The sequence below is a fragment of the Hyposmocoma kahamanoa genome, unplaced genomic scaffold (genome assembly GCF_003589595.1).
Source record: "Hyposmocoma kahamanoa isolate Upper Pololo Valley unplaced genomic scaffold, ASM358959v1 78, whole genome shotgun sequence".
Taxonomy (NCBI): Eukaryota; Metazoa; Arthropoda; class Insecta; order Lepidoptera; family Cosmopterigidae; genus Hyposmocoma; species Hyposmocoma kahamanoa.
Window position 1 is genome coordinate 7,622,220 of NW_020653945.1, and position 27,902 is coordinate 7,650,121.

Here is a 27,902-nt window from a genome sequence, read left to right on the forward strand (position 1 = left end):
TTCATTATATACATATATATTTTGCATATAAAGCGTTTAAAATTATTAATACATGGAATTTTGAATTATACATGTGTGCGTCGTGGCGTTTGCACTCTTTGGATTGGCATTTATGTAAGTTAGAGTTTATAGTGCCGCACGTAAATTATGGTAATATTTTTTTAATTTGAGATATCTATTTTAGTTACATTTTATGTGTAATATTTACCCATTGTAGAGGTCATCGTTTGCAGTTGGTGCGCGTGAGCGGAGGCGTCATGAGCCTCGTCCGGCCCCAGCTTGTCGCCCTCCGACAGCTTGTCTATCACCAACTCCTGTGCATCACACTACCGATCACCTTGTTCCAAATCCACCGATCACCTTTTTAATTTACGTCTCCGAAAATTTTTGGACACACCAACTCTCAGCATAGTTTTTCAAAATAGCACTGGACACGGTCATGCAGAATCCGGAGGACTTCCTGCAAAGAGCGCGAAAGCACGTCAGACGGGGGCGAGGGCAGCGCTCGCGCAACTCGCAGTCTCGTCGCGGACGCGGGTGGAACCTCTAGATTCGGCAAAATCACGATAACGACTGAGCGCGAATGTCGTCATGTCGAAATTCGAAACACTTTCACCTAAATATTCCGCCTCCGTTTCGGCGGACGCGGGCGTCGCTCTCGGCGCTCACGCACACACCGTTCGGCTCCGTACTGACTCAATTACGTACGCTGTAAAAATTGCGTCAGTGTTTTTCGTAGTCGACCTTACATTCGGCGAGTGCACCGCCGAAATACTGTTATCTCTGTCTGGTACTCATTCACCGTTACGTGGGATGTTTTTTATTTCATTTTTTATCTGGTACTTCTTTACGAGGACATATGTGTGAGCGTGCGGATTTCGATAGCGGGGTCATTGAACCGCCGAAAGGGATTTGGTTAAAGAGTTCGGCTATGGTTCTGCGTTAGGACGGGCCGCAATTGTGGTGGCGCTGGTGGTGTGTGTAGTCCGCGGGCGCGTACTGAATCGTCGCCAGCGCATAACTAGGTCAGCCGAACGCGCACGCGCTGTTCTTCATGACCACACTACTCTATACCCATTCCATGCTATCAAACAAATTTTCAAGATTTCGTTATTAGTTACAATAAATTCAAGAACGTTTTTGACTTTAGTTATGCGAATATTTGAACGCTTTAACAGAAAAGTTATAGACTAATTACCTGACTTATAATTTTTCACAAAACACATAATTATTTTAAAGACTTTTTACGATTTTCTGGATATTTCACAGGGGTTTTAATGCTCTTAACGGTCACAGGTCGTTCAGAGAATATCAACGAAAGTCTTGAAAACTTTAGGTAAACACTTTATCCATTAAATATGTACATCAAAACTTTCCACAAATGACTACCGGGAATCGAATGTTTATAAATTTTTATCATAATGACTGCAACATAACCCAGTTAAGGCTGCCGCTTTTGTCTGAAAGGTTAGGCGGGCCGATAGCACACTTCGGTGTCAGATTACATTAAAACGGAGTTCATTCGCCGGCCGCTATTCCACCACAATATCTACTAATGTATCTACCTAGGCCGTGCCTCTGATTCATTGTGTGTCGAACAATGAACTATCGCTAACAAGCCAACTTTCATATTTTAATTTTGAAATGTACGCAATCGAGGAGGTCATTTTAAGGACATTTCGTAAACTACCGAACTATAAACAATAGATGTTCCATCAGACAGACTGAATAATGACGTTCTACATGTCTAAATAAATATTGTGCAAACTGAGAATTTTTATATGAACGACTTCTAAAAACGATTCAGTGTCAATGAGAATCGTCAATGATATAATCCAAACTGATGACTAATCAAGATTAGTTTACCTGAATATTTCATGTTACTTCTTACATTTTACATTTATCCTTGTATACATATATCTTATGACGTGCTCTAATTAGTACGGCACAGTCAAGTTTCGGAGCTCCCATTACCATTGACACGAGAGCATCAGTGGCGGCATGCGCCGGCCGTCAGGTACCACTATTTAAATTTAGCTCGCTGAACTGGGTTAACTATTCCCTGAACAAAAACACACACTCGAAATGTTTACGCAACGCACTATGTATGGTCCGTCTATCTGAGGAATTGGAGAAAGCGGCCTCCGACCCAATTCGGGCTGAAAACAGGAAGTCCTGCAATCTGATATTGATAAATACAAAACGGTATTCTTGAAAATTCTGTGTCATCGATGATTCAACGTAATTTGGCACTTATTTAACTTGGTACCTAGGTAGGTTCTCAAGTAAGTATCGTATGTATCAATATTGCGAGATTGTGATGGTTTGAATAAATATTAAGCTAGTAAATTTGAAGGATAATGGATCACTATTAAGAAGAGCAAGCAATTAGGCTGAAAATTTAGTGGAAAGGTCAAACCATTGATAAAACCTACGAGTGATAAACTTATATTTAATTCGATATATCCAACTACAGGGCAAAGACCGCTGAACAAATTGACTTGAACTGTTGACCCAATAACACGCACCTGCTTTTGAATTAAAAATACCACTGACTTTACTACTTCCGCATACCTATTGTCTACTTTTGACATCAAGCAGTTCGTTAAATATGAAATAAACGAAAACTGTATCGCCACGTTCAAATAGGCTATCTGGGCCAAACAAGCATTCTTTGTGATTCTCTATCAACTTTTGTGTGCACAAAAGATTTCGCAAGTTTTGGATTCGGCGATAGTTCCCATGGCGCTTTATCAGATGCTTATTGGGCCATATCGAAGGTATTGTGTCGATAATGCGGATGTTTTTCACACGGTATCCTCGCGGTGATCAATGTATCTACGGTATTGATGGGGTTGAACGATCCCACCCGAAGCAAGAGACAATGTAGTGATATTCTTGCATAATTTATACAACATAGCTTATAGTATGATTATAAATAATCGGACAACAATTGTGATAATATTGTATAGTAAGTTATTAAAACTAATATTTTGCGCCATAAAACCGTGCTGAATAATTTGATGAAAATTTTCGTCTAGGCCAAACGATTAATACGCTCGATTTCAGCAAGTTGATGTTGATTGAATTACGAACTAATAAATAATTGCAAACGGACTTTATCGCATGGTCATGCTATTTGGTATCTATAAGGAATTTTGTACTATGTTGATTAAGTGATAAGCATTTTTGGGGGCAAATATTCGATGCTGTGATTTACCTATTATTAACACAAACGGTCGTAAATACCGACCTAATATTTCGTCGTGTACATCTTGCAATGCAAATATTGACATTACGATTAAGTGTCAAGTCCAGGGTAAGTGACTGGCTATCAAAATATTAGGTTCAACAGCATTATTCAAGGATACGATGAACTTCAGCACCTGACCGATTACGATGACGTATTGTTTTGTTGATTTCCCGATACGAACGTCTGTCTTCGCTTAGCAACCAAATTTGCAGAGTTGTACGATAAAAAAGTGAATGACCTCCGACGTGTCGATTTACTCGCCAAAACACCCTGCAATGCATGTTCAATACTTTAATGTACGTATGTATTGTCAAAAGTCTACTAAGCTTGCTTAGTCGTAATGACTATCATCATTTCCACGTTCAAATAATCATGGCTTATGGCTAGGGCGTAAAGTCTCGTATCATTATTTTATTTTGTATTGTTTGTAATATTTTATTGATTGGTATTATTTCGGAATTGGTGGTTACTATGATTCTCCAAATATCATGTTTGAATCAAGATATCGATATAATCTCATCAAAGGTTGGCTTGATAATAGTAGTAAGTAAAGTTTTTCATCCTTCGGGACAGGTTAAGGTGTCTAATTAGCAATACGGCCAAATGTTCAAATGATTCTAATTTTTCTTCAGCAGGGCTAAAAAGACTACATTAGCAGAATAATAATATGATTATTTGACAATTCATATTATGAATTACTTGGTACTTGGTAATTGGTGTAACGGGCTGGTGTTCGCAACTCGACGTCAAGACGCCTATTTTGCCTATTATGAATTATTATGATTCTGCCAATTCGGCCTTTTTAGCCCTGTAGTTGATTTTCTGACAATGTTTCGCGGGAGAACGTTTTATTTAGTGGTGGCCATTTTGAAAACCCATAGGCTTGAATAACAAAATGAACGAAATCTATTTGAAAAAAAAAACTGACAAACACAACTTTATAGGGAGTCAAATTGAAATCATTTTCTTCTATATTGTCTAGATAAAAAATAACATGCTTACTTCTCACTTATTTGTTATTTTATTTTAAGTAACATACTGATTTGTTCTCAGTTTTTAGCTTAGGGAAATTGCGAGTCTTTCCCAACACAAACATACATTTGCTTAATGGGAGAACCTGATCTACCATTGTTGTATCAAATTGAGAAATAATCATAGTTTTTTTTGTAAACCAGAGACTGCATTCGTAATGCTCAGAGATTTATGTACATTTTCCGGCAACCGAGGTTACCTTCACAGTTTTATAACAATTGACAATAAATATTCCACTTTGCTATTATAAATTATTTTTTTGTTTTGCTTTTTGTCTAAATTTGGCAGCAGATAAATAAATCTGCAGGTCGATGATACCAGTGGAAAATCAAAACAAAAGTACTTTGAATTTAACAATAAACAATTGGATGTCAATGACATGCGGTGGGCGGCACCATTGTGCTATATATTTTGGTACGCTTACACGGCTAACAATTAGTTAACGTGATGCCAAATATCCTAATGTACGCTGTGACTAATCTACTGATCTAATCAACAGTTAAGACAAGCCTAAACATATTACGTCGTGTACAATAAAATCGCAGCCATTTGCACATTTTTAATGCCGTTTATAATTTATTGGCAGTAGCAGAGCTCCTTGTGAGAGTTCGCCCATGGTAGTACTGCCCCTTACCTATTTCTGCCGCCAAACAGTAATGTAAGCATTACTGTTTTCCCGTTTTAAGGGTGCTGGCGAAATTACAGACACATGGAATTCATCAACTTATTACTCAGGATGACGGGCGCAGTGGTCGTTCCCCTCAGACCTTTGTAATTCAAAGCTCTGAGTGGCACTGCAACTGCTTTGGATAGGCGTGTCCCTTACCACCAGGCGTACGACTTGTTCGTTCCTTTACTTAGAATCATAAAAAAATTATATAACTTTATTCCATAATCCAATTATAATTGATATTTAACGTCCGAAGTACATGTCCTCTCTCGACTTATGTTAGGTATGTTCTATTTTTGTAAAACATAGTACCATCGTTAATGCAACGAATCCTAAAGCGCCTATAATTTCAAGTAACAAAATTCAAACGGAAGTGTAATTGCTACTATGATGTACAATATCAAATTCCAGAAACCGACTGTACGGTACACTTCCTATTACGTAATAATTATGGTGTGGTCGTCACATGCGCACCATAGCGGGCCTCGCCTCGCGTCGCATGCGCAGCGTCTTTGTCGGCTGCGCGGGCGCCTAGTTTCACAACCCTCAGCCACCGCAACCGTTTTCACTTTTTCGCTGTCAAGAACGCGCGCAACGATAAACAAACCAATATTTTGGCCGTCACTGCCAACCGACGCATCGACTCGCAAACATCCTATCTACCACTCGCATACATAACATTTTCAATTTTAATTCCACGTGTTTAGTTTCAATTTGCTTTGCCGCTACACCGTCGGCTATAACAAGATCACTGCACGCAGCATAGTTCCACACCCAAAATAGAAGGTATTTTAATTATTTTTGTTAGACACCATTTTGAACTTTAATCTATTCGTCATAAAGTTTTCATTTGGCTGGTCAGGAAGAGGATATGAGCCACATTACAGGCTTAACGCGAGTATATAAACGTCGAGGCTGTTCATTGACCTTTTTTGGCACATACTCTAACGAAACAAAAGACGAAATTAAGGCCTAGAGGAACCTTGATCTGTAATGAAAATTACCTACAGTTGTGAAATGCCTGAAATTTTAATTCACATTTTGCATAATTGCCCATGCATTGGTATGCACGTTATAATAATTATTAAATTATGTATTTACTGAGGAAATGTATAATTTGTAGATTAGCTCAGTGACTTTGGCATTGTAGATTGTTCAAACGGACACTTTTCACGTTTCGTATGTAATGGTTTGTATTTATTCGACAGTCAGGCGAGACCTTCGAATTTTTATTGTCACGATCGAAGTGTTCTTCAATCATAAAACTGTTGTACTTATTTGTTACTTAATATTTTGAAACACTTAAATTGAATACTTAGATTAAGATCGACCTCAACCTTTTAATTTGGTACGAATCGAGCCAAACGCTCACATGGGTTTCGCTTTATAGTGTTAATAATAGATTTGGTGTCGATTGTTTTCTACCAATGCGTTAACACACAATTTGCATGTGCTTTCATTTGTCTTACTTAACCTTAATACCTACTGTTTTCGTAAATGTGTAATAAAAAAGTAAGCAACGAGTTGTTTTGTAATAAAATTACAGGCCCATGGGACTTATCAACTTACGTCTCAGGGTGAGGGGCCCAGTGGCAGTGCCCCTCCGACCGTGTCATTTAAAGTTCTGAGTGGCACTGCAACTGTTATGGACAGGCGTGTCGCTTACTACCAGGAGTACAACTTGTTCATCCCGTAACTTGGTATCATAAAAAAAAAGAATGTGCCGGGGTAGTTGGTGCGTTGGCGGACGCTTGCGGTGTCGTAAGGGGTGTTTTTCAGCAGCGCACGTTGGCATTCATAAGATCTTCGATGCTCTCCCCCACCATCGACCAGTTCTCGCTGGCTCTTAGTTAGTATAATAGAAATAGTATTTTCTTTAAATACGTACAAGTATGTAAGCGCTTCATATTAAATGTCACTATCTAAAAATATAGAGTTCAGTGTCCGTTGGACTTTATGTTCAAGGCGTTAAACAGTTAACCAAGTAGATTTAAACAGTTCTGTCACTCTATAACATTTACAACAAGTCTTACAATAATGGTATTTGGCACGCTAAAGCTTTTTGATGATCTCTCTTTTTCAAAGCACAATAAAAATTCTAAACAAGGACAGTCAGATTCTAAAACAACTACTAAAGACTGTGTGTGGTTGGAACTCTGCTTACGGTTTATAGTAGCACGATTGCAAACGCTGACATTGCCTCTCACCGTGTCCACGTAACAAAGTTATGTAAAAGGTCTTTACCCTTGTTTATTTGGGACGGTATTATAGAGATGTTTTAATTCACGAGCATTAACACTTGAGGTGTTGGTTGGTTGGCACAAAGAGATAGGAAAGCTGAGAGAGCATTATATTGCGTTGCAAAACAAGCCTAATATTGCGCGTTAGAATCTAAAGTTAGAGTGCAAAAACACATTAGTCTACCGAAATAAATCGACGATAAAATTTGTCTGGACCAAGTATTATAAATAAATAGACCAACAAGCAAATAGCTTTGGAATATCTTAACTAAAACAACTAAAATACAAAATACAAATAAAATAAAAAGTTTAAATACTACAAACTGAAACTAGGATTAAATAATCATATATTTCCCTCACGGGTGCTGGTGAAATTACAGGCACTTGGGACTTGTCAACTTATGTCTCAGGGTAAGTGGCAGTGCCCCTCAGATCTTTGTAATTTAAAGCTCTAAGTGGTACAGCAACGGTCATGGACTGGCGTGTCGCTCACAAAAAATAAAAATATAAATAAATTTGTGTCTCCACGGCAAAGTGCCCAAGATGCTGGCAGCGTTCCCCCTTTGTATAGCTATGCCAATATGTTGAGCATAGTAGCTGCCGGCCCTTGGGTTTCCCAAGCAGTCTATTAATTTTTTTTATGAAATTTTCTAAAGATGAAGGGCACCGGAACCGCACGGGCTAAACATTTCGACTCCTAGGGTACAAATAGATAGTCGGAGCCGAGGTCAAAGCAAATGAAAACTAGTTTCCGGGTTCACATCTTAGTTTCCCAGAATAATCCATTCTAAAGGCTAGTTCAGTGTAAACAAAATTAATACAAAATAGTACCTTCAAAATTATTTTCAAGTATGCTTTGCTAATAGTTTATTTTCATGTAAAACATATTTCGTCCAAAAGAGTGAACAAACGGATCTTGCTAGCATCTCTTATCGCCTTTCAATTCGTTTTAAGCAACATCATGGCTTTTAGCAGATCTGTTATGTCTCTATTTATTTTGCGGGTTACAACACGATTGCGGTTTTCTCGGAGATTGGACAAGTGATAAGGAGTGGTATTTTAAGTTGGCAATTGTCATTTATTTAAAAAGTTTCTAATAAATAACTGTCTGCAATATCGTTTTGATTCCGGACATTGACGAAGTATTTGTAAAAGTATCAATTGCCAGTGTAAGAATAGCCACGTAAATATTTTGTATTGATATCAGATGAATGTTAAAAGACAACTTGTTTGAATTATAAAACTAATTTATACCCTTGAATAGATAACTTATTAGAACCTTTACTTTGTATTTCAGCTGTTTTCAATGCTTCGTACTGAAAGTACATGTTTTGTTTCGTAAACAAAATTATTGTTAATTTAAAGTTGTTATACTTACTTTCTATTACTATTACATATCAATATTCGTTAGGTTGAATGGATATGCTATTTCTAGGTACTCTTATTTTTTTTCGCAGAGGTGCGATTTTTTGTGACGCCGAGTGTATCATTGGTAACTACAGCTTAAAAAGATATGATTTGAATTTCACATTTCAAAAAATAACTTATATATCGTGTGCGATGTACATTTCATTTCGCAAGGGGCCGATGTATCTTTGCGTAAGCCGCCCCACGACAATGTCAGCTGTTATGTAAAACAGGCTTTAACTGCTAAATCACATACTACAACGCCAGAATATCGTGACCCCTAACCAATCTACTGTTCGCAACAACACAACAACAAAATACTTTGAACGCCATTTTATGTAGAGCCGTGTGACATGTCATTTTATATTACCTCTTTTTCCTTTCCCTATGAATCGAGTGACGGTAACAACAAACTATTGAAAAAGTTACAAAACAATAGCACAGCGAGTGTCGCTTTTTAGTAATATAATATAGAGACTAAATTAAACATAAGTAATAAATATTACGGTGCATATTACAGACTTCATTTCCAAAGTAGTCGACATAAGAACACAAAATAAGTCATTTAGTTGTTGCAAAATCGTATCTTGTTGTATTGTCAGGGTTGCGACTTCACATCAATTCTTGTCTAACAATCTCAATAACGACCTAGGAAATTATTTGAAAAATAATTGCAAGGAAAATAAATACAACGTTAACTATTGTATTCAAATGTATTCATTAAAGACTGCATATTAACTATATGATACAAAAGATATATTGGAATGAGATGGCACACCTATAAACAATAAAGATCTAATGGCATCTTTCTACAATAACTTCGAAATATAGCTGTTTACAAATCATAGTAGTATTTCTATTTTCACTATAGAAAAACAAATCCATGCCTCATGTTAGTAAATATTTTGAAGCATATGCTTCACTTCACAACTATAATTTTAGCGCTATAAACTTCGAAGGAACATCTATCTGTTTGTAATATACACCTCACTCTTTAATGTTTACACAAATCTTGCGAAACAAGTAGCAAGAAAACACTAAAACGAATTTCCCCATAGAACATTAACCCAGCTCTGAAGAGTATTTGTTGCGGCTGCGTCCGTCACAATCAACGGAAAATATTATGTTTTAGTTTCCTTGTTTATAGCTCGGCTATTTCAGAAAACTGTGTTGAAATCTGCAGCTACCACTGGATACTTTGCTACTAGTTGTATGGCGAATATTTAAAAAGTTTCCCTTTTACATGTGGTTTAATATTATTTCTTCTCAAATCAAGAAAGAATTCCGTACCTAAGAAGCATTACACTGTAAGTGTTATTTTTGTAATTTTACAGGGGACGCGATTTTGTGTCGGAATGCAGCATGTACAACATTTAAAATGGCTTGAAATAAAACTAACTGAGTTTTACTAACATTTCGAGCTACCCTAATTGTGGTACAAACTGCTTTTCAACACAAAATCGCATCCCCCGTAAAATAAGAAAAATGGCGCTTACAATGTAATGCTTCTCAGGTACGGAATTAGAACGTGTCATAAGATTTTAGCATTAATAATTACTTACTTATAGTATATTTAGTTTAAATTGAAATACTCTCAAACTACAACCAATTTATGCATTTCCTGCTCCTGTTAACACACAAAACGACGATTTATTATATATAATATTGAATAGAATTTACGAGTGTTTTGCGATGTATACTTAAGTATAAGTGTACTTTTTGAAACTGTCAGCGATTTGCCTTCGAGAGGCAATTGCCAAATGTTACTTGAATATTTTTCTTCACGTCGTAGCTATTACGAGTGATTATATATCGCATGTATTTTGAAGAATAGCTAATAAGTAGGTTAGTCATTTGCAAATGACTGTAAACAACACGCATGAAAATAAATAGCGCGTGGATATTTTGTCATAAAATTATTTGAACAACTGTCTGCAAGTGACCGATGATTTATGTTAAGGAAAACTACAGATGCAAGATTATAAGTACTTACGTATTTGTATTTTGGTAAAAATATTTCTGTAATATTATCTCGTGGGAACGTTACTCACGACCACTTGGAATTCATTACATTGCAGCGCGACAACTGGAGCGAACGCTTACAATATCTAGGTTCTAATATATTTTAGACGCGTACTGAAACGAAGTCAACTGCATTTGCTCTAAAAGCAAGCTTTTAGTGCATCTGTTACATATTTGTCTCGTGCGAGAGGAGAATTAGGTCTGCCCTGAGTGGCTCGCATCCGCCCGCGAGAGGGTGTTGGAGTAATGTTGTCCACGCGAGCGAGTCACGCGATCGCCACAGTAACACACTGCTAAAGAAACTGCGAGGAAAACGCCTTCCGGGGTGAATGGACTCGTTGCGTAAAGAGCCCGCGGTGGCGCAATGCGCGCGCGCGCCCCTCCGCCACGTCTCAGCGTGCTTAACTAGACATGTCGCGCCATCTAGCGGCAAATAGCTGTATTGCAGAACTCTACCTTGATATACCGTGAAAGAATGTCTATATAAGCAACGGGCTTATGTTTTATGCTTTAAAATTTGCATCGTTATACAATTACCTATTTACATCAGCAAAACAATATTTGGTGTCTTAACTAAATTTTGTCACTTTTATTTACTCTACGTAGCCTTAACCATGTAACTGCTGACACAATAAAATTGTGTTTATAACATAAATTAGCAAGTGCTATATGTACATGTTAACATTTGCCAATGCATTAAATAATTAAATTTGTGTTATAAAACGTGCAAACGAGTTGCAATATGTGGCGGGCGCGTGAAGTGTGATGATGAAATGGAATTTAGCTCCTAGGTCAAGGTTTGGCTTCTCTTCGAAATGGGAAAATTGCCACATATTGGCGACCTTAACTCGAGTCCCTGCCGGCGCTGCGTTTCGCAACCACTCACGAATAAACGCAGGCGCAAATACGCCAATAGAGAGACGAATTGCTCGAGATCAAAAGTTTTGATTCTATACTATCAGGGGCAAATAAAAAGGATTAAAATAGAGCGGTGTGTAAATGTTTATTTTTCATTTTCATTTTCTACTTTAGATATCAGGAAGTAGAGAGTATTTAAAAAATCTTTGGCGCCATATTTTAATACAATTTAAAAATAGAAACAAAACGTAGATATCGATTTAAAAGAAAAAAAAATTTAAAATCCAGTGCAAAATAAACTTATCAAAGACAGTCAATAGTGCAAAATCAAATTCGTAGGATTTTTATAGATCATTAACTTATAGTATCAAATACAAAATCAATAAATACGAATGATTACAAGTGAAACGTCGATTGATTTCAAAATTAAGTTGGATGAATTACAGGCTGTCCTAAAGAGTCGCTATAATGTAGCAATTCGTACACGCTTGTTTTTATTTCATTTTCCGAGATAGAAATATTGTTTGTTTATAATAAGTGAACTATATGTGGCCAAATAACGTTTTGTGCCCGTAATATTCCTACTCAAAACCGCAAGAGGCAAAGAAATGGAAAGTGAGTTATACAACGGCCACCTGACGGAGGCGTGAAAGGCAACTCGAGTCGGCTCCGTGGTCAAGGTTTTAAAACTTTTTTGGATGCTTGCTTCACGCGATTTTATCTCCGACTCGGCTCACGGACGCCAATGGCCGTTGACTTTGACGTTGGAAGTGTGTTCCAACGTCAAAGTCATAAAAATGTTGCTTATACTTTGTATCGGAGTTGATTTTCGAGTCCGTCAATTTTGGTGATGTAACAAAGAACTGGTATCACACGTATCATAATTGATTGTGTTGACTTATACAAACTTTTGAAATCTCATGTTTTGTTGTTAAGGAAACTTTGCAGTGGTCTTTATTACTAAGTTTTGTGAATATAATACTTATGCAAAAGTTATTATGTAATCAAAACGCAAAGTGCGATATGGATATACTCGAGTTGACATTTGAATACGGTAAGAAATTGTTAGCTGGCGTGGAGAAATATGATATGAGACGCACTCAAACATTGATGTCAAAGATTTTAAAATAAAAAATTATAACAAAGAAACTCCTCACACTACACTCATTATACTCATTCACTAAGTTGAGGCCAAATACGATGACAATGGAACATTTTGTTTCACACTTGGAGATTAGCGTTAAAATGAAATAACGCTTCAGAGTTCACCAAAGAAAGTTCCCAACAATAGTGTTGTCCAGAACAAAAGAACGGTAACGTCCGGTAACAGAAAACATGTGATTGAGCGGGAAAGAGATAAAAGCAGTCGAAAGCGAGAGTAATTGCCGGTCTAGCCAGCGCCGGCGCACCGAGACGGCCCAACGGTACCGGGTGTAAGCGAGTTACCGAGTTACGGTACTTCCCGTAGGGACCTGTGGCGTACTTGTTACGATTTGATTACTTGTCAATTGTGATGAACATTATTACTTATCGATATCGATAAAAAAAATATTTAAACTATTGTTTAAGAGGACGGCCTGCTACATACTAACAAAGTTTGATTATATTTTGAATATTAAGCAATGAGACGGAACACTATTCAATAAACAAGACTTAGAAATTAATATCAAGTGTCGTAGTTTGTCATTTTTCTGTTAAATCATATACTTCCAAAATTACACAGCAAAACTTCTCGTTTGTTGTAAAACCTACTGTCTTTAAAAATATTCTTTTGAAAAACCATAACACACGAAATATCCTTATATTAAAAAGTTATATTTTTCATATTATATGAATAAACATCAATCTACGGAATTCCTAACTGGTCCAATAGTTGCGTTACCTGGGCCATCCTCTTTAATTGAAGTACAGTAGGGTTAGCACGATAGGGCGCGACTAGCGCGAGAGCGACATAAAGCTTGAGATACTGCTTTTGTCGCATAGAGATCTCGCGCTTTAAGTCGCTCTCGCGCAAGGCGCGCCTTATCGTGCTAGCCATAGGGCTAGCACAACCTATAGAGGTTTCATCAATCTTAATTTCTGAACTTCCTTTCCCGAACAAAAATATTTTTAAGATATTTTAATGATTAGTAGTAGCTAAACGTGTCCACCTGGAATTAACGGAGTACAAAATACTTAAAGTATGTGACAAGTTATTGGAAAATATGGTAATCGCTAGTATTCGAACCGTGAGATTAAATGTGAAATTTTGAAAACATTGATATAATACATAATTTACTTTGACCATATACCAATATCGATAAACTCATATATTTGATCGATAATAAGCACAATCGACACTTGAAGTCTCTACGACACCGTCGGTCAGGCACTGGCGAGACCTTACCACTTTCTCTTTCGATGATCGTGATGGTGCTTACATGAGCAACACCCACACAACCACAATTGTATGTAACGACATGCTGTTGTGTTGTGTACTTGTGTTGCTCTGTTGGTTACATCACGCAGCTTTGGCTGACGCATCCGAGCGAAAGGTCACTATTTATTAATAGATAGCTGCGTTAACTTTCCATAACGATTCTTGCTTTGTAAGCATATTTTAATAAGATCGTTCGACTTTCTTATATATTAGAAGTGTACATAATCGCAATAGTAATTCTGGATCTTGATATATCAAAGTTTTAGTGGTTATTACAGTATACAATAATTATCTTATTTGTTTTATATTTGTTTCTAATTGTAATACAAAAATTCATTCTACTAATTGTAGCCGTAACCATAGCTAAGACGTTAAAATACAATGGCCGCGTGAGTCCATGACTTCTCGACGGTTTTACTATTTAACAATTGTATGTTGACCTCTTCAAACTTTAAAAATCTCCTACTACGAGTAGAGGAGAGGAAAATGTCAGAGTTCGGGTAAGATCAGACTTATTGTGCGCAGAGGCACAAAGGTTCAGCAGCAAGGTCGCCGCTTGCAGGGCTAATACCGGAGGCTGCGTGGGAATAGTATACATAGACAAATGACATGATTTAGCCTATTCAAAGATGAACTGCGATAGACCGCAATTTGTTGGGAAACTATCCGATTTACGATTGGTACTAATTGTGTGACGGTGTATTCGGTACCGTTGCTATTCTTATTGCCGTTTATGAAAATATTTTTTATCTGATAAAGAAATGAGAACTCATTTAAATGACATACTATTTCATATCTAAAGAGTAAGTGTCAATATCCGATTGTTGAATTCGGCCATTAAGTTGGGCTCTAATTTTACTAATTAATTATAACGATTGCCGACATTACGACATTCTAATGTCGAATTAACGAGATCCAAATCTATAAATTACCTTATTTTGCACTTGGAGTGCATTTGAATGATTAACAGAAAATTGTAAAGACAACGAACTTAAACAAATGATGATTAGTATGCAGATCGTATAAAAATGAAATGGCAAAGGTGCGTAGGCTCGCCTACGGTATCCGCTGACATGGATATGATCGATTCTATTCTAATATCATACTTCAAATGAACGAAGTAGGTTACGGTTGATTATATCACATAATTTGATTTATTTATTTCGTACATATGTACAGCTATTTTTGCAGGATTGTCCCAATACAATGGTGTAGCATGTCTATTTACTTATACATTACATTACAGGGATATTTATAAAATATTAATAATCTTGCTGGACTGTGTGACTAACATCATAAACAAGAACTTTTGTAGGAAATGAAACTATTTTTCCGGATTTAAATCGCGTATATTTGTTTTTTCAAACAAACCGACGTTTCGGGCCCTTTACAGGTCCCATGGTCACGGTTGACTGAACCTAAGAACTCGATAAGAACTTTTGTTTTAAAACTTTTTACCAAAAATAATAAATTTACCAAAAATAATGAAGTTGAATGTTTCACCACCATGATATTCAATAACTTTTTTGTGAAATTACTCCACTAGTTAGGTATAATTATTAATACGAAGATCGAACACTTACAAAAAATTCCATCGATCTGGCCGGATTCGAACCGACGTCTTCTAGCAAACGTGCCAGACGCTATACCAACTAAGCCACGGAACGAACCGTCGGACCGACGAATTTCTCCATGTGCTTGTTTGTCGGATGTTCAAAAAAACAGATACAAAGATCCGTGCACAGCAGCACATGGAAAAATTCTAAACTTTGAGTTTTTGTTGTACTATCTAACGCTTTTTAGATCTGTATTTGGTAAAGAGGTAATTAAGTTCAAACGTGCAAGTGTCTTCCGCGATGACTCACACATCCTGCACACAGTTCTTATCGTTTAGAGCAATTTATTTAAATATATTTAGTTTCGTATGAAAGTAAAATCTAATGAATTATTAAATGTCATGGAACAAAAGTTGTTGTTTATGATGTCAGTAAGGTTGTAGGTATTTACAAATAACCCTGTATAAAATAATAATAATGATATGTATTAACAATAATTAATAAATAGCTACTCTATTCATTAGGTACATTACTACAGAGTGTTACCTTTACGAAGTCGCTCTCACAACAAGTAAAAATGTGAACTACTTCCGGTACTCGATTTAACAAAACGCCCCTTACTCGCATCATACACTCATGGTGCGAGTAAGGGGCGTTTTGTTGAGCAAATTAGTCCTGCCGTGCGACACTGCCAGCAGCCGGCTGCCGACGCCGGTGCACATACTCATTGCGCACATAGACTAATCCTAATCACAGTAAATACATTGTGCATACTGCTTAAGTTCAGCAGTTTGGTGGCCTAAGTCGTAGTTGCGTATGTTACTTTTTCTGCAGTTTTTCAAACAATATGTTCGTCATTATTAACAATAGCCCATTGTCCACTGATGGATATAGGTTTCTCCTAAATTGTGTTGCAAGTTTTGGTTCTATGCTTCTCTGACTCAAGTTCGCTCGCCTAAGAAGCTTCCAACACTAAGTTAGCCCGTACGCAGTGTCTGCACTATATACGAATATATTAAAAGAAGGAAAGGGCTACTTGAATTAATGAAGTGAATAAAATGAAGCAACCTTACACATGCAATTGATAGTTTTTTTGGGAGAGCACAAATAGTCTATATAGGGAGTCTTGAAAACGATCCATACTGCAAAGCCTACTCAGTCTTATGGAAGAGCGTGTAAGTTAATTTAATAACTGAGAAGAAGAAAAAATACAGTATTAAATGTCGGAAAGGCTTCAATAAACCCTTAGAGGACGTGTTATTGTGTGTGTATTAGGCCTGCGTGGATGACTACAGAACTTTTTCCATTATACCAAGTGACGGAACGGACAAGTCGTGAGCCTCATGGTAAGCAACACACATGTCCATAGCAGTTGTAGTGCCACTCAGAGCTTTAAATTCGCAGAGATCTGAGGGGCACTGACACTGTGCCCGTCACGCTGTGATATAAGTTGGCAAGTGTGTGTGTAAATGTGCCTGTAATTTTACCAGCACCCATATCCTTCAAAACTGGAATGCAGTAAGGCTCGCATTATTGCTTGGCGGCAGAAGTAGATAATATGGCAGCACTCCCCTGGTTGAACTCTTTCACAAGAAGCTCTACTGCTTCTTTACTCAACAGAAGATTGCCTACAGGTGGATGAAGAAACTGATAATTCAAAGACGCTTTATATAGTGAGCATCGGTCAATCATTTTATGAATTTATCATCATTGACCCTAATTTTAGACGAACGCCTACCAACAGGCATGTTGTGTCGTTTCGTGCAATTTAGTTGACAATCACATTGAAGTCGTACCTATTAGAGATTCTGATATTTAGTCATAATTTGTAACATTTCAAATTCCTGTTTGTTTTTATTTTGCAAGAAATAAAAGGCGGTAGGTATAAGAAAAATGTTTTTAGAGAACAATGTCAAGACCGAGAAGGGCAAGGCTCTGTAAAACAATACTTAAATGCTAAAATTATAGACGAGAAACTGTTTATCGAAAAGGCAGTCCTTATTCTTATAATAACGGCGTAAATGGTAATAAAAAGTACATACTATGCATGCACATGTTGTATTACACATTGATGTTCTTTTGTTTTACTTACTTAAAAAAAATTTACAGCAAACGAGCTAATTTCAAAGTAAATTTAGACGAATTCGCTGACTAAATCGATTTTACTTACTGTGATTGAAAAAAGGCAATATCCTATTATTTAATTCTAACTTAACGATACAAGTTGTAAACAACACAGAATTAAGCATGATTATTTGAGTAGCAGTAGAGCTTTTTATGAAAGAGTTCGTCCAGGGAAGTACTGCCGCCTTACCTATTCTGTCGCCAAGCAGTAATGAGAACATTACTGCGTTCCTGTTTTAAAGGTGAAATAAAATTACAGGTACATGGGACTTGTCAACTTTCTTCTCTTTGTGATTGGCATTGGCAGTGCCCCTCCAATCCTTGCGATTTAAAGCTCTGAGCGACATTGCAACTCCTATGGACCGTGTTGCAATATCACCGGTCGCATGACTTGTTCGTCCCGTCACTTGCTATCATAAAAAAGTGTTAAATTTAAGCGACTAGCAATGTTTTGTCTTGTAACCTTGCTATGTCTAATAGCACCTGCATAAATAGCATTACTATAGCAAGCACTATACATAGTAAGTATACATTGTAATTATCGAAATTATTATTATTATTATTCTCATAAAATATTTACCTAGTTGGGCGTTAAGGGGCTAGTTAAGGGCGGTGATCATTCGTGCGCCCATAGTGTCTCTAGTAACAATAATACATTCCTAGTGACAATGCGTCACCTTGCCAGCGTTCGTTGACGCTAGTACGTTTTGTCCAAGCGACCTTAAGCCCAGTGCGTGTTACCCGTTTCTAACAACAACATCTAACTCTATCCGTCTCATTCACTCTAATCACTCAAGCAATAATTCCGAATGAGATGAAGATTGATGAATTAGTCGGTGCAGTTCACCTTCATGAAGGCAAAGTATGGACGGCGCTAACCAAAATGAAGGGCGGCAGTCTCTTCGGATTTGAAGGTAAACTTACGTACTAATTGCTAACATTATCAATGTTTACATTTTCTTACGAAGAAGCTCCTGAGTAATCTTTCGATAACTTGGTATCTATTGCTTGTAGGCCTTGATAGTACCTATAATTAGATTTTATGTAGATGCCTATGACGAAGTAAAGACCTACTCTATAATATTACTACATTGTGCGCAAACACACATTTAAAATACACATATTTTTGAATGGACATTGAAATTGAAATTTAATTGCAACTCAGCAAAGTTTTCTCTTTCTTCACAGCAGTACATTCAGACTTCAAATCATTTGCGAACTTGTGACGTCATCTTTACACATCCTTTCTCTCCACTTTCACCGTCCTTGGCAGGCAACCGATAATACACAGTGTAAGTACTTGTTCACTAATAATACATGCAGATGTACGATATTGTCCTCTGTTTTTACGATTGCAAAGGTTCAAAATAGCTTGCATCTGGTTTGGGTAGAATTTCGTTAATGTCAAATTTCGCATTTCACGTCATCACTGACATCTTATTCTCATTAATGTTGCGGTTAAAATGCTAAAATTAACATAGATAGGATGTAGGAGAAAGCTAACTTTGGCTAAAAAGTTCGCTTTTTGTTCGGTGAAACGCACAGGCATGCGTTTGCATGAGAGTGACCTTGCACCCTAATTTGTGGCTAAATATGATAAAGTCAATCAATAATACATTAATGAACCAAAAGTGTTTATACTACGAGTGCTACTAGTTAAGAGTAATTACAAAAGTATTGATAATGTTCTTTACATAATGTAATTAGAGGGTTTCATGCGCGGCATCTAACTATGTCGCAAGAAAACGCATAATCATAGAGTATAATAGCGCTTAAACTATGTAGCAAATGTATTGATGTAGCAAAGGTACTGCTACATATTGTGTGCGTATTATCTATGGAAAAATGCAAGAGACAGGTTGCCCAGAAGATAACCCAAACGAAAATGCGAACACGATATGATAAGCGGTACGGGTGAGCCGTTGGCGCCCGCGCAATCGTTAGATAAACATATATAGATCAGTGAACCGACCTAGTTTTGGCGGCCTATGTGCGCGTTTGCGTTTTCATTTAAAAAACACATGTACCAACTCGTAATAACGCAACCACGTAACTAAAGCTACTTTTATGACGAAGGACAACAATTTTATAACGCGATCAGAGACGTAATTAACGATCAAATTAATGTGTAATGAGCCACATGTTCCTGAGATATTTATGACTGATATCAGTTTTGAAAGTTTTATAGCTTAAAGTACTGAAATCTACCTATAAAGTTGATAACAGTAGTCTTATTGGAACATGTACATACAAAAATATTTCTTTCTTTTAAAAATATAGGAAAATCGAAAATTTCATGTTAAAGCGACTGAAGCCCTTCATTCAATGCACACATACATAGCAAACCTCGTTAGTGGTATTCATGAATACTGTGACTACGTATAAGTACTCACGCGTCCTACGTGTAGTCTATGCGAGTGTGCGTGACCGCGGTTAGCAATCATGTCGGTGACGGTTAAAATATAACCGTGAGCTCATCAAAACCGTTTAGGTGGAAGTTATAAATAATCGCAGATTTGGTATCGTCTCTATTTCAGTTTAATTATAGTCACATTTTCATAAAATAATATACTTTCCTATTTTTGAAAATTTTAGTTCTTTTATTGCTGGTTATCAACACAAGAAGTTGTGTAGTTAATTTGCGCAAAAGAAAATTCGTTTTTTTCTATACCTACTTATAACTCCCGTAAAAACTAAGGCATGGGACCTATGACGGGACCATTGGTACGAATATTTTAACTCTAGGCCATAAAAATAGAACATGTCATATTATCAATACTTTGAGATGAAAACAATGTACATTTTTACGATAAATGGAAATAGTACCTTTCAAGTACAACACGATAATTCAGTGTTATATTGCCATGTATGTACTCTTTGATAAATTTAAAAGGAAAATAGAGAGCAGACATGTTTTGATTGTCAGTGGGTATAAGTTGATAACCTACATCGAAATCGTGTAAAATAGACGATCAGAAGTCGGGTGCGTGGTTTGTATTTTTAAAATAAGACATCAAAATATTACCATAGTGAAAGCACTTTATGTTATCAAGAACAGTTAGAACAATATTCGTAATTATGTAGTGTTGCATAAACTTAAAGTTTCTAAATTAAGGTAAATGTAAACAATTGAAGCATGTTCTAAACGGTATAAAATATTACATTAGACAGATTTAATGGTGTACGTGATATTCTAATATTAATATTCATCGCTTAGTAAGGTGTCAACTCCTCTAAACAGAGGGCGACACTGTGCAAGATTTTCAAACGATTCCAACATGGCCGATTGACATCGCGAAAGACGTCATTTCAATGTAACTTAAATACACCAAACATCGATATATGTACACAACATAAAGTAGAAAAGCAAAATATGAATGTGAACAAAATCAATTTAATCTATAACGAATGTAATAAATGCAATATTTAAATATATATACATTTAAATGATGAATAACTTTAAATTATTGTCGGGAAGCAACATCTATTTGTCAGAAAAATACATCATAATAATAATATATAATAACAGATATCATTTCATCATTCTGTATGATTCTATTGAAAAACAAAAAAGAATCGTGCACATAGAGGCGTGATGGATGGAGACGTAACAAGTGGCAGACTAATATTTAAGGCTGTGGTTCCTTAATATTTCATCTTATTTTAAAGAATATTGGCCCAATTCGTCTTACCTCTGAACTTTCATAGTTTGTTCTAATTAAATATTCTAGTATTCTACTGAATATTCGATTAAGTATTTCAATTGGGTATGAAATTGTTTAGTGCGTAGTTAAATAAATTTATGATACATACTCGTATAAACTTCGGAAACTAATATCTAAACATCGAGATGAAAGATGAAAGTAGTCGATAAAGTTTTTGATAAGTAAATAATTGAGAAACACGTGTTTTTACGTGCGAAATTTGTGTGGTTGAGCAAACGAACGGAACGACGAGACTGCGAGTGCATGCCAACGTGAAAATAACAAAAGCCGCGCAAGACGACAGCTTAGCATCTCACCATAAAACATTTTGTTCAAGTGCTGTCCAGCTAAGGAGTCCATTTAGGGTTGCAGCAGGAACTTTAAATTGTTCGTGATCTGAGATGGCGGCGTAGCTTTCTTTATGAGTTTGTCACTAAATCGTACAATATAGTCATAGATAACCGTACTGGGGTAGCAGCGGCATTGGGGCGAATGGCGGCGTGAAGCGAGCGCTTTACTGGCGGGTGTCGCGCTCGCGGTTGGCGCCCGCACGGAAGTAGGTTACTAACTAAAGTTTTGTTTGCGTGAGGCTGCGGCGCTGCACTCGCTCTAGTGTCAGCGCGCGGCTCCGTTCGTTCTCGCCCGCGCTCTCCGCCCTGCGCCCCCGCGCGCACCCCGCGCTCGCGCATCTTTCACTTTCGGCGCCCGCCCGCCCTACGCGTCCATTGTTGCACCGTACCGCTGAAAACGCTTTTCACAACAACTTCCATTCACAGAGCCTAATGCTATGAGATTGAGGAAATATAATGTAATCATTTTGTCCGGTACTTACAATGTCAACATGAATTTAGAAGAAGAAGAGAATTAGAAAAAGATATTATTTAGAATTTATCACTCGATGGAAATAAATCGACTGTTCTTATATATTTCAAGGTCGAACAAAATGACAAATGTGTATATCAATAAGTAAGAAACATTGTATGAGAGGTTTAATGGCCTTGTAGACTTTCTAATCCACAGTATGCAATAGATGTTGAGATATAGGCAAGAAAGAAAATAATGCAAAATATGGCGATGTTCGATGCCGCAGCGATGGCGACGGCAGAATACATTACACGCATTCGACCAACACTCATTGTCGGTGGTTATGTAAGGCGGAGGCCGCGTCGCTCCGCCGCGAGTCAACGAACGGCATTGACACGACCCCCGCCCGCGCACCGCGCCCCCCTCCGTGCGCTCCCTCACCGCTGCTGAAACCAGCAGCTGCGAAATTGGGTCACGAGCTCCGCGCCACCTCACGTTCGCATCGACCATTCTACATAGATCCCTAATAACTCATACATATTCCTCTAATGCACCTGCCCACGGTCAACAGCAGGAGGCAACGCGGGTCACGATTAGTTGGTGTTGTAAAAGACGACAAATGAAACGGGCCTTCTGCCGTTTAAAATAACAAAATGTTTCGTAAGCGAACGCGGAATCGCTTTTTGGAAATTCCAAGAAATGATCTACGCGTTCTATGGAGGTATCGCCTTAAAGACGCAAAAAAGTTAAATTAACTAGCTGTGTTAAATCATGATTATAGAAATCACTGACCTAGTCAAACAAATAACATTGTTTCAATTGTACAAAAGCGTTCCGAATCAAAATTCGACAATTTTATTTATAATATACCTTCTTTCCTTTGTTTAATTATAATCCAATTAACTGTAGGTATACATAATAAATAAGTCCAAACAATTTAATAACATGGAAATATCGAACTAAAATATTATAAGCAAACGCCATTAGTTTCTAATATCAACGTATGAAAACGGAGAAGGAAAACGCTCCGACATCGAACGCTCGAGTCAACGAACGTCATTGAACGACTGTACCATAGGAGATTGTGCTTCTACGCTTTGAAAATAAAGTTGGAAGTTGTCTGGGTGGTTTTTCCAACCTAGCCTTGGCTCCAACTGGCCTGGCTGACTTAGACATTCTATCCACTTTTACGAGTATCTACCGGCGCAGGCTCGTACCGACACTCTGTGCTTAAATGCAACTATTGCAACGTCAGCTTTTGAATGACCTCACTGCGTTCTAATTCTTAGGATAGCAATATCATTAGAGTATATTAGATTAACATCCAACTACGTTGTTGACACTTTCTTATTGTAAAACAATTTGCGAAGAATACCCCCATATTATGTCTGCTCTATAAAATTTTGCAACATACTTTACAGTTAGGTTAGTTTCGTAACAATAATTTTGTTATACATAAGAAATGATACTATTTTTTCGGATCTATAGTGACGGGTGACACACTGTCACCAGTGACCAGGGGCCGACCTGTAAAGGGCTCGAAACGTTGGTTTGTTTAAAGAAGCAAATATACGCGACTTCGATCCGAAAAAAGTTGCATTTCCTGTGAGTAACAACGGCGAAAACCTACGAATTTCGTTATATTCATTGCAAATAAATGAACCTTTTGATCTTAGGAATACCAACCCTTTCTATTTTAACATTCTGGCTCACTAACATAATAAATCCTAATAAAATAATACTTAGAGTGAACTTATCATTCAAGGTTATATAACCACTTGAACGTTATCAATGTAATTAATTAGTACAAGTAGGACGTAATTGCATTAACAGAGATACATAAGACACATACACAAAAGGTACTTGTAAGGTGTACAATTGCATTAAACTTAATTTATATTCAATGCTAACCACGGGTGACTTTTGCGGGTGGTTAGGGTCACGCTATCCACCACGTGTTTTACGAAAGCATTTGATATCTGTGAAATAGCATTGGCCCTAGTTCCCATATACTTCAAAGGTGAGCCTACCCTACCCGATCCTAGTTGTTATAGACAGATATGATACATAAAGCCTATGTAGACAAATTTGATATTATCAAAGGTCAAAGTGCGAGTGCTAGGGGCGCACAACGCAGGAGTGCAGTAACTAGTACATAGCGGACCAAGGGTGTATATAGTCGTGCCCTACTTTCAGGGTGCGCTGGCTGCAGTGGGTGAACGAACGTCATTGACCCAACTGGTACCTGCGCACTGGCGCCTTCCTCCGTGCCCCTCACTTCACCCCCGAGACTGATAAAATTATCAGCCGGGAGAATATGGCATTGAAACGTAGTACATGTAGTAACGTATAGCTGCGTGTGTCATAACTGCAGACGTCAAACGACGAATCAATATTCGCTTCATTCCTTCAGAACATACAGCAATGCACTGTACAAGCTATTCGTAATATTGTCATCTTTGTATGAATGGCGAAACGTACTATTCTGACGAAAAAAACGCTTTTTACATAGTTCGATTCAAAAGATCGTACGGGATGTTATGATACAAATATGAGCAATTTGTTCTCGTCAAAATTGGACGTTACGATATGAGATAATTATTGGACATTCAAAGAGATAATAGTACCTAGTACCCAATAAATACTCGAACTTTATGATTTTGATCCATGAACTGCGAAAATAATCACAAACTTACACTTATTTCTTTATAAAGGTTCGCCACTTTTGATCATTAATGCTTGTGGTAATTGACGTGAAGGTTATCACATTTTATTGTTGCATCATATAACGCACTGCTGACTTTGTGCAACATTTTCTTTTATTTTACATATAAGCGACACATATTTGAAAGGATAACTTACCCGAATAAATTAAAATAAAAGTTACTTTGGGTATTAACTCGTATTTACCTTCAGGGGGGTTACGTAGTTTGCAATTGCCAATATGATATGATTTACATTATCGTCGTGTTTGCCTGACATGTATTGATTGCCATCGAGGTGATTATCCATTAATACGTTCAATTAATTATTTACCTCCCGAGTTGCCTTAGGTCCAAAGGAGACTGGCCGGCCCTCACCTCTTACGACCTGCAGAATGCATTATGTAGTTCGAAAGGTTGTAGCAACGATCGTTATTTGTTGAGTGTGAGGTGCGGACATTGTGGGGGGTGCTAGGGGTAAGTTAAGAGCGGGGGAAGCGAGGCAAATGCGAGGCCAACACGTGCGGGTTGCACTGGGTGAACGAACGTCATTGACCCACCACCTCCGGGGCCTACTTATAGCGGACCGATAACACCACCGCGATAACACTTACAGTTAATGCTAAATATTAGATACGCCGTCTATTCAAGAACCCTTCATATTTAACCGTGCTCAAACAAATGGAAAATGACAGCTCATCTACTTGTTTATCCTATAACATTTAAATTGTACTTGTAAATATTTCAGTTGTTATTTAACAGTTAAACCAAGTACAAATTCAATAAAACCGTGTTCAGAAAACCTTGATCCAAAGCAAGTTAAACGATTTTCCTTCTAGATCTGTACTTTATTGTCAATGTCAAGTGTGGCTAGCCACTTAGACTATTATAATACGGACAATTAACAGTTTAACACTCAAATAACACTATGTTTGAAGATAATTTAAAGCCCCATTTATATGTAAATCTAAATATCTCAATAAACGTTTTCTATATCTACGATCGTCAGTGGTGTTATCCCCACCACAGAGGTTCACTGCATCGGAGCCCGCTTCCGGCCTCCCTGGTCGATCAATACGGCTCGGGGAACGAACCCACGACCTCGACACACCAACTGGGACACCGCGCAAGCGCCGCCGTGCCATACGCGCGATGCATCCGCCGCCACACCACTTTGAATTGCTAATTCTCTATCTAAAACTTAAATGCACTAGAACACTTAGCTATTAAGTTCCATGTTACAGAAGTACAATCACAGTTATCAATAAAAATTGCAGTCATTGTTTATAGAAAAAAAATTAACATATTTTGTAGCAATAAAATTGTAAACAATGTATTCAGTGTAAGTTAAGTTGTCCACCTGTTTTCACTTTAAATATAGTTGCTTTTTTAGTAGAGTGTACTAAAAAGCAACTATATTTTTGATTATGATTTGTAATCCAGTCTTTATATCAAATACGTTAAAGCTTAATGACTTTGATAATTAAGTAGCTATTGACATTTAAATCTCGTAATCTATATTAGATAGCCTTGTTAATTTTGTTTATATATTCTTTGAAATCATAATGTTCATAGACCGTTTTGTTTTTGTAATTAAGTTTAAGAATATACATAATATACACTCTTTAGCGTAACGTGAATTATTTTTTTTGCATTTTTTTTTTGGTCTTCCATTAAATTTACCAGGGTAGCAGTGAACTTAATTGTAGTCAATAGTAACAATATTCTAAGCACTTCGGTGTGGCGTTCATTCATGTAGTAGGATTTCTACGAATTTCACGAACACTCTAGTTAGACGGTACTAGGTCGGCCAACTGATCTGCCTGGCGATCTCTTTTAACTACATCTGGATGGTGCTTTCAAGTATGCGCTATAGTAAATTCTGTATCTTTGCCAATACAGTTAAACGGATATAAATAAATTGAACTTCTATACGATACTAGCTGGTGCCCGCGACTTCGTCTGCGTTGAATAAGTACTTCGAATAGCCTACTTATTTCTTACAAAAAGCACAAAAATGTGAATTTTCAGTACACTTACTTGAGAAATTATTAATTTTCCATACACATTTTTATGCCCTATTTCACACCCTTAAAGATTTATTTATGTGACAAAAAGTAGCCTATGTCTACATGTATCAGCCGTTTAGGCATGAAAACTTAACAGACAGACAGAGTTACTTTCGCATTTATGATATTACATTGGATGTTACATTATTGCCAAAATATTGCAAAATTAATTACTCCTGTAAACAGGGATTCGAAAGCCATTAAATCGTATAATAGTCGTCGGCAATATTGCTCTTGCAGTATTGTATTTGTATTTATATATATTATTCTATTAATTTCCTATTTCCGTTTACATTATAAAACTTTGTGAGTCTTCCGTATTGAAGGCATACCTATAAATAATATTAAAATTCGGAAATGAACAATTGCCATACATAAAGGCGAAGGTAAAGGCCGGCTGAATATAGCCGGTTAATAATTACTTAGTATACATTTTGAGCTCAGGTTCTTGCAACCGCAATGCCAAGGCGATTGCCAAAAGGCGCTTTGAGGTCACACAGTCACACACCAATGTCAGGGGCCCAAGAATTTTGTCTTTACTTAACTGCTGTATTAGTGGAAATAATACGATTTATTTTCAACAAAAACCAAATAGATAAAGCAAAACGTCTACGTTTTGTTCGCCTAGCCACACGTATACAATAACTATACCAAAATGAATGAATATACGATTACAAATCATTGTACTTCATTCCTATTCTGTTTTTAATATCTATTAAATACGTAAGATATTTATTACAACGCCATCTATTGACATCCTGCATTATCATATCCAAATTTTCCATTGAGTTGACGAAATGGACTGGTGTTATATAGAACACCTGCCAACCAAAGCGTGCAATTTTAGTCATGAAAGAAAACATTTCACGCTTTCTTTAAAAAATGCACCGAAAATATTACCCATTCATTACGATTGAACAAATTTAAAATACACTTTTAAGCTTCACACATTAGGTATATATATGTGTGTGTGTGTGTGTGTGTGTGTGTGTGTCTGTCTGTGTGTGTGTGTGTGTGTGTGTGTGTGTGTGTGTGTGTGTGT

At 37.1% G+C, this 27,902-nt stretch overlaps 1 protein-coding gene across 2 annotated transcripts in view; it reads right to left on the reverse strand.

The window, feature by feature from the left end:
* LOC113233074 (hormone receptor 4) overlaps positions 1-27,902 on the reverse strand; it is a 101,182-nt gene that overhangs the window by 26,565 nt on the left and 46,715 nt on the right. The window contains exons 1-2 of one of the 2 annotated variants that reach the window (XM_026468048.1): positions 21,603-21,823; positions 209-460 (exon numbers count right to left, since the gene is read on the reverse strand). The exons of the other annotated variant lie outside the window; for it this stretch is intronic. Of the exons in view, the coding sequence (XP_026323833.1) occupies positions 209-224 (16 nt within the window). The 5' untranslated portion in view covers positions 225-460; positions 21,603-21,823. Of the gene's footprint in view, positions 1-208; positions 461-21,602; positions 21,824-27,902 lie in introns of those variants that run through there. 2 annotated transcript variants of the gene reach the window in all.